The 6,819-nt window shown below is 39.6% G+C and overlaps 1 protein-coding gene across 1 annotated transcript; it reads left to right on the top strand.

Annotated features, from left to right (window-relative positions):
• Positions 1-2,816: 2,816 nt before the first annotated feature.
• Positions 2,817-5,752, top strand: LOC113228634 (glucose dehydrogenase [FAD, quinone]-like). The gene is made up of 5 exons (XM_026461989.1): positions 2,817-3,007; positions 3,308-3,435; positions 3,882-4,015; positions 4,187-5,006; positions 5,301-5,752. Exons 1-5 carry the CDS (start codon positions 2,817-2,819, stop codon positions 5,750-5,752), a joined length of 1,725 nt encoding a protein of 574 aa, XP_026317774.1.
• Positions 5,753-6,819: the final 1,067 nt, after the last annotated feature.

Below are 6,819 nucleotides of genomic sequence, written 5' to 3'. Positions count from 1 at the left end.
GCATCTTGAATTAAATTTAAGTATGTACTTACTGAAAGGAAGCAAGTACTTCTTAGTTAATTTATTCAAAGGCAGCTACATACTTTTTTATTTTATTTAACCATAAACTGTTCATAAATTAACAGTTAATTAACAGTTCATTGTACTCTTTAGCAGATAAAACATACATTAAAAGGCAGTGAAAAGGACAATAGTACTTAGTTTTCTTAGAACATCTAGATATTCCTTAAAAATATATTTTTTAAATTAATGGATTGGTAAGCGCTATTTTTTAATAATCTTATACTTTCACGTTTAATTTTCGCTGGAAAGACTCTATCAATCATATATATACAAGATGATAAAAACCCCACTGACTGTTTTAAAGGAGCATACTGTGTAATAGAAATAAAAAATACGTGTTCGGTTTTTTTTCAAATACTTGACAAATAAATAAGTTATGAAGTCTTAAAGTTTTCCAAATAATTGTGAACACTAGTGACACCCGACAATTAATAAACGCCGTTGCCATAGCAATGCGGGCGGAGTCGACGCGTGAGTTTATTGACTTCGGTGGCCGAACGGTTAGCTCTGTGGACGCTGGTAAGGAGGTCCCGGATTGGATTTCTGATAGGATAGGGTATTTGCTGTAGTTGTTGCTAGCCCTTTATTTATTTGTAATGACGTATCTCCGTAATTTTTAAAGCACTGCACGGTCACTTTTTAAACCGTCAAATGCACCAATAATGTTTGATTTTAATTCGTCACGGCTTTGAGCTTTGTTGATATACACACGGTGTTTAACTTCATTCACCTCACACAAAAAATGACACGGAGTACGTTCGGGTGACCAAGACCAAGGTATTGGTCCACCGCCTTTTATCTTTCGGTCTCATGCTCACTCGTTAGAATTTGTTGCATACTGCATTTCATTCTCTACTTCTACGGGTATTCGCTGCCACCACCACCGCACACGTGAATCGATTACGCAAACTGGTCGTGGTTGAGAAGACGTTAGTTTACTGCTAAGTTGTGCTTAGTTGAGGAACCCTTTTTTTATTACTCGAGGGAATCTGCTATCAGATACCCCGGCCCTGCGGGGGCAAAGCCGGGGTTATGTGGGAATTTACTGAATCCTGAAGGGAAGCAGCTCAACTGCACTACACCCCCGGGGTGATCCTCCTCTCCGTTACAGTGGAGATATGAGTACGCTATCACTCATCCGCGCCTCCACCAGCGCCTGGTGGCGCCCAGCGCATTTCCTCCCCGAGAAGGGAGGCACAACGGTCCCCCGACTCCAAATGTAAGGCTCGCCGAACACCAGATAAGTCTACAATCTCGGGCCCCTCCGTACTGGGCAACGAACATCCCTGAATCCGGTACCAGGGGCCATTGGGGGCCAGGATCAACATCTCCTCAACATACTATAATAAAGGATGCTCCCCATCACAAAGGATGCCCCAGTCCCCGCGGCGGATCTGTTGGTAGGCTCCGCCGCAACACCGCAGCGATTTTTTTTATTTTATTTCAGTAACGTATTATATTACTGAATCTTATGCACAGGACAAAAATGGACAGTGATTTTTTTATCATTCTGTATATTCCTTATATGCTAAGAGTTTTAATTATTTTACACATATACCTAAATATGTTCAAAATGTTTGATTTCCCTAAAGTCCGGTTATCTTTGGAAGTAGTGGCGCTATTGCTTTTGGACGATGGTTTATTTTACACGAGACACCCACGTGGCACCCACGACTCAGAGTTTCTCTAGTGCGCGGCTATATAAAAAAAAATGTTTTACTTTGAGGGCTTATCCCAGTTGTCACTTATTACACCCCTTATGCAAAGGTGACACCCGTGACCGGCAGTGGGACGTATAAATAAATTGATTATGATTATTGATGACCTCATTTAATTCGTGTCACCTTGAGACCCTTGTCTTATAAGAACCTTATGAAAAGGTCAGGATTTTTATGTAGGCAGCAAACAAGCATACGGCCCGCCTAATGGAAAGCGGTTACCGTCGCCTATGAACGCCTGCAACACCAGCGGCGTCACGAGCGGTTGCCAACCTTTAGGACCCTTCTCAAACCCCTTTTGAAGGACTCCATGCTGTATTCCTGCGGGAAAACCCCGACAGGGAGTTAGTTCCACAACCTAATTGTAGGTGGGAGAAAGCTCCTCTGAAACCGTACAGTACGAGATCGACTCGGTTCCAGAGTGTGAGGATGGACTCCCTGCCGGTGGCGAGCGGTGCGGGGATAAAATGTTGCTGTTGGTATCATGTCATGCTGGTGGCAACAGTTCTTGAGAACATTGGCCATTGTACAAGCGATAGAGCAGGCATAGGGAGGCAAAGTCTCTCCTCTAAGACAGTGGTTCAATATCGTCTCTAAGCACAGGATCGTTAATAATTCTCATAGCACGTCTTTGAACCGCGTCAAAGGGCCCAAGCTGGCATCCAGGAGCTCCCGCCCAAAGATGGCAGCAGTATTCCATGTGGAGACGGACATATGACTTATAAAGTAGCAGTCTCGACTCCGAAGTGAAATACCGCTGAGCCCTGTTGAACACACTAAGCTTTTTGGACGCCAGCTTGTGATGTCGACACTAAAGGTCCCGATGCTCTCCGAGATATTTAATGGCTTGTTCTGAAACTGAAGGTCTGCAGCAAATGGAATCTTTTTAGCGGTGAACGCGCATACTTGTGTCTTGCTGGGGTTAAATTGGACTAAGTTTAATCGTCCTCAATCAGAAACCCTCTCCAGGGTTTTTTCTGTTTGTTACACATGTTGCTTACGGCTCTCCTCTACGAAAGACCAAGGGGACTTAGCATGGCCAGTGTGATAGGTGTCCACCGTGCTGTCATGCGCGTAACAGTGAATGCCGTCTGTAGACAGCATATCATTGATGTGCAGCAAAAACAGCGTTGGGGACAGCACAGAAACTTGCGAAACACCAGCGTTAATGTCCAACCGTCAGAGCAACTACCGCCGATGACGGCTCATATGCTTCTGTCCGCTCTGTGAGCTCCGGAGCACACACTTTAAGCACCACTATGTATACCGTCTAGGCCACTTGCCTTATGAATATTGAGCGAAAGCAAACTCTTGCCAAACCCGCTGTTGCGTTATAATGATTTCTGGCATGAAGGTACCGCACCAGCTCCGCCATCGTCGATAGTCGAGTTCGAAGCAAAGAGAGTTCCCAGTAAGTTGGCTTTCTCTTTAGCGCTATAGACTAGATCACCGTCAGATTTACGGAGTAAAAAGGTAAAACATAAATATTGGAAACATATACAATGATGTTTCTCTAAAAGTTTCAGCAATTTAAGCGAAACATGTATCGTGTCTACTGGAACAGCAGCTCAGACTTTTGCATCAGCTCTGCAATTCATCGCAGCTGCACAATGTCTCATCGACGAGGACTGGCCTGCGGACGACGATGTTCACGGTCTGCTTTTCATTACATTTTTTTACCTTATACAAGAAACTAACTGAAGGAATAAAATGCTTTTCGTGCTCGTATTAAGAAGTTAAAATCACTTGAATAAAAGTGTACACCCGCGACGATGTGTTCAAAATGCTGGCATGCATTACTGCACGATAAAAAATGTTTAATACTGTACTGTGAACAATATTGGACTAGATTATATAGATATTTTATGGATAGTTACAAATAAATACAGTTTTCCAGATACAAACTTGGCGTTACTTTAAAAAAAAACTCGCTACTCTTGAAGTAAGAAAAACAATAAAAAACTCAGATTCTACACATTCTTTAAAACGTGTATAGTAAAGGGGTAACAAAGCCAGTATCTATAAGTTTATATCTCTAGAGAATCGAAGAGGACACTGTGTAACAGAACATGAAATAATTCTAAATTATATTTCTTTCAGATGGGGAAAGATTTGATTTCGTGATAGTGGGTGCTGGCACGGCAGGATGTGTTGTCGCTAATAGATTGAGCGAAATTAAAAAATGGAATGTGTTATTAATTGAAGCAGGTGACAATGCTCCAGCAGAAAGTCTTGTAAGTCTTTTACCCTTGCTGTTTAGTCGTCCTAATTTCCAACGTTGTTCAGACTATAACAAATGTAAGTAAAGAAGGTCCTTAAACAGATATAAGCATCTACCTACCTGTTTTGCCTCGTGTATTTAAAGATAAGAACATTGTTGATATAATTATTATTATTTTATACAGATACCGCATATGAATATGGGGCTGTTTGGCTCAAACTTCGATTGGCAGTACCACACAATTAAAAATGGTATAACTAGTCAGGCTAACCTTAATGGAACTGTATCATGGCCGAGAGGAAAAATGCTCGGAGGTAGTGGAGCCATGAATGACATGCTTTACATACGTGGTAACAATCAAGACTTTCAAAAATGGTACGATGAAGGCAACTCAGAATGGCATCCTAGCTTAGTACTCGAATCTTTTATAAAATCAGAAAACATGCAGAGTGAAAACATACTTAAAAATGGAGTTAGCGCAAATTTATATGGACAAAATGGACCGCAAATTCTTAACATAGTCAATAGCACTTATCATTCAATTACTGAAAAGGTTTTAGCATCTTGGGACGAAATTGGTTTTAGTAATATACAAGACGTTAGTGCTGAAAGTATAATTGGATCTGGAAAGGCGGTTGTAACTATGGCAAATGGAAAAAGACAAAGTACAGCTTCAACATATCTTGTCACAGCCAAAAACCGACCAAACTTAAAAGTTATTAAAAACTCTTACGTGACTAGAGTATTAATAAACGACTTTAATAAAATAGCGTTTGGAGTTGAAGTGGAACGACACGGTACAATAATGAATTTTTTCGCAAACAAAGAAATTATACTAAGTGCGGGATCTATTAACACACCGCAATTACTGATGCTCTCTGGTATAGGTCCAAGAGAACATTTGGAATCGAAAGATATCGTATGTATTGTAGATTTGCAAGCTGTAGGACAAAATTTACATGACCACCTTGTAGTTCCGGTTACAATTTATGGAAATGAACCGGGTACAAAAAACGAAATAGACGTAAATTTAGAGGTAATTAAATATCTCTATCATCGCACAGGATATTTGGCTGAAAATAGTATTAGTGACATTGTTAACTTTTACTCAAATGAAGAAAATGCAATTCGTCCAATGTTTCAAAACCGTTTTAGGTTTTTTATTAAAAAGTCCAAAGACGCTCGTAATTGGATAAAGTCAAGTTATAAAAAACCTATAGCAAATTCTGTTGTCAAGCAGAACTCAAAATTTGCACTTTATCTATTTGAGTTTAATTTGTTGCATCCATATTCCACAGGAAATATATCATTGCATACAAGCAATCCTAAAGATAAACCTAACATTTATTATAATTATTTTGATGATCAAAGAGACTTAGAACTAAGTGTTGAAGGTATAAAAATGCTGACGAAGATTGTTAAGGCTTCTTATTTTAAAGCTGTCGGAGGGTTTTTAGGAAGACTTAATTTGCCCGAATGTGATAATTTTGAACTTGACAGTAAAGAGTATTGGACTTGTATCTGCATTAATGTAGTTACAGGAGCACACAACCCTGTAGGGACTTCTAAAATGGGATCTAATAAAAATTGCTCTGTTGTAAGCAGTAGACTAAAAGTACATAAAACAACAGGTTTGCGCGTTATTGATGCGAGTATAATGCCAAGCATAACCTCTGGCAACACAAATGCGCCTACTATTATGATAGGAGAAAGGGGAGCAGATATTATAAAAGAGGATTATAATAATTAATAGACAGTTTTACAAATACTCTCGTAATTTATATACAATGCAATATTTATTTTGTATTTTTATACTTTCAATGTTATCACACTAGATAAAAACTCTAATTGTCAATGATTGCACCAAACGCAATATTTTATATTAATCGACTTCTTTCTTTGTTCATAGGTTTTCATGTAATTCTTGCCAAAACGTTTTTCTTCTTCTTATTTAAGAGCTAAGCTCTTCTCGGTCTCGAAACCATCTCTGTTCAGTTCTCCAAATTTGATTTCTTGATACGATACGAAATTAACTTCTTACTTTATCTGGTACACATAACTTTGCTTCAGTCGTCTTCTGCCTCTCTTTCCTTCGAAACTATAGTGATGTATCTGAAGTGGGTATTAACACTAACCGAGCCTCTCCACCTTTCGTCGTGTTTTACGCGAATAAGTCACGTCCGAGGTAAAGGCAGAAATAAAAACAATCCGCAATATGGGCACTAGGCATACAGCACGCACGACACACATGTAAGCAGCGACAAGCATACGATGATATGCAACTTCGATAGAAGCTATTTAGCGACTAGAGAAGGGCGCCCCGCGGTGCAGTGATGCACTCGCGCCACTCGTTCGACGCCGGGACCGGTTCCGCGGTGTGACGCAGTTAAGACTATATATATAAAAAGTCGGCGCCTGCATGTGTCCGTTTGTGCGTACATTTTTTATTTAATATAAAATGGTAAAATGGTACAAATCAATAAAAACAATGAAATATTGAAATAGATATTTGTGAACCCGTTTACATAATTTCAGTAACTCGCTACATATCAAATGCACAAACATTTTTTCCCTTCGATTCTCTGTAGTCTCTAAGAAGCTTCTCTTTTCTTACACTAGTCTTAACACCTCCTCATTGGTTTTTCTTTCCATCAAACTAATCCTTCTATTCTTCTCCAGCATCACATCTCAAATCGCTCTCAGTTTTTTCGTATCATTATCCAAACCAAAACCGTTAAGTAATCCTTGTGTGTCATAAAATCTAAAAATAAAAGTAAGTATAAACAACGCTATCACGGAATAGCGGTTTCAGGCCAC

This window comes from Hyposmocoma kahamanoa, unplaced genomic scaffold, assembly GCF_003589595.1.
Source record: "Hyposmocoma kahamanoa isolate Upper Pololo Valley unplaced genomic scaffold, ASM358959v1 232, whole genome shotgun sequence".
Classification (NCBI taxonomy): domain Eukaryota; kingdom Metazoa; phylum Arthropoda; class Insecta; order Lepidoptera; family Cosmopterigidae; genus Hyposmocoma; species Hyposmocoma kahamanoa.
This window is presented reverse-complemented; position numbering and strand designations above follow the sequence as displayed.

Excerpts from the sequence above, each read along its gene's own strand:
- LOC113228634 (XM_026461989.1), top strand. The coding sequence starts at position 2,817 with ATGGCCAGTGTGATAGGTGTCCACCGTGCTGTCATGCGCGTAACAGTG. Across the intron at positions 3,008-3,307 it reads CATATGCTTCTGTCCGCTCT|CAATTTAAGCGAAACATGTA; the intron begins GTGAGCTCCGGA and ends TAAAAGTTTCAG. Across the intron at positions 5,007-5,300 it reads AATTTATGGAAATGAACCGG|GAAATATATCATTGCATACA; the intron begins GTACAAAAAACG and ends CATATTCCACAG.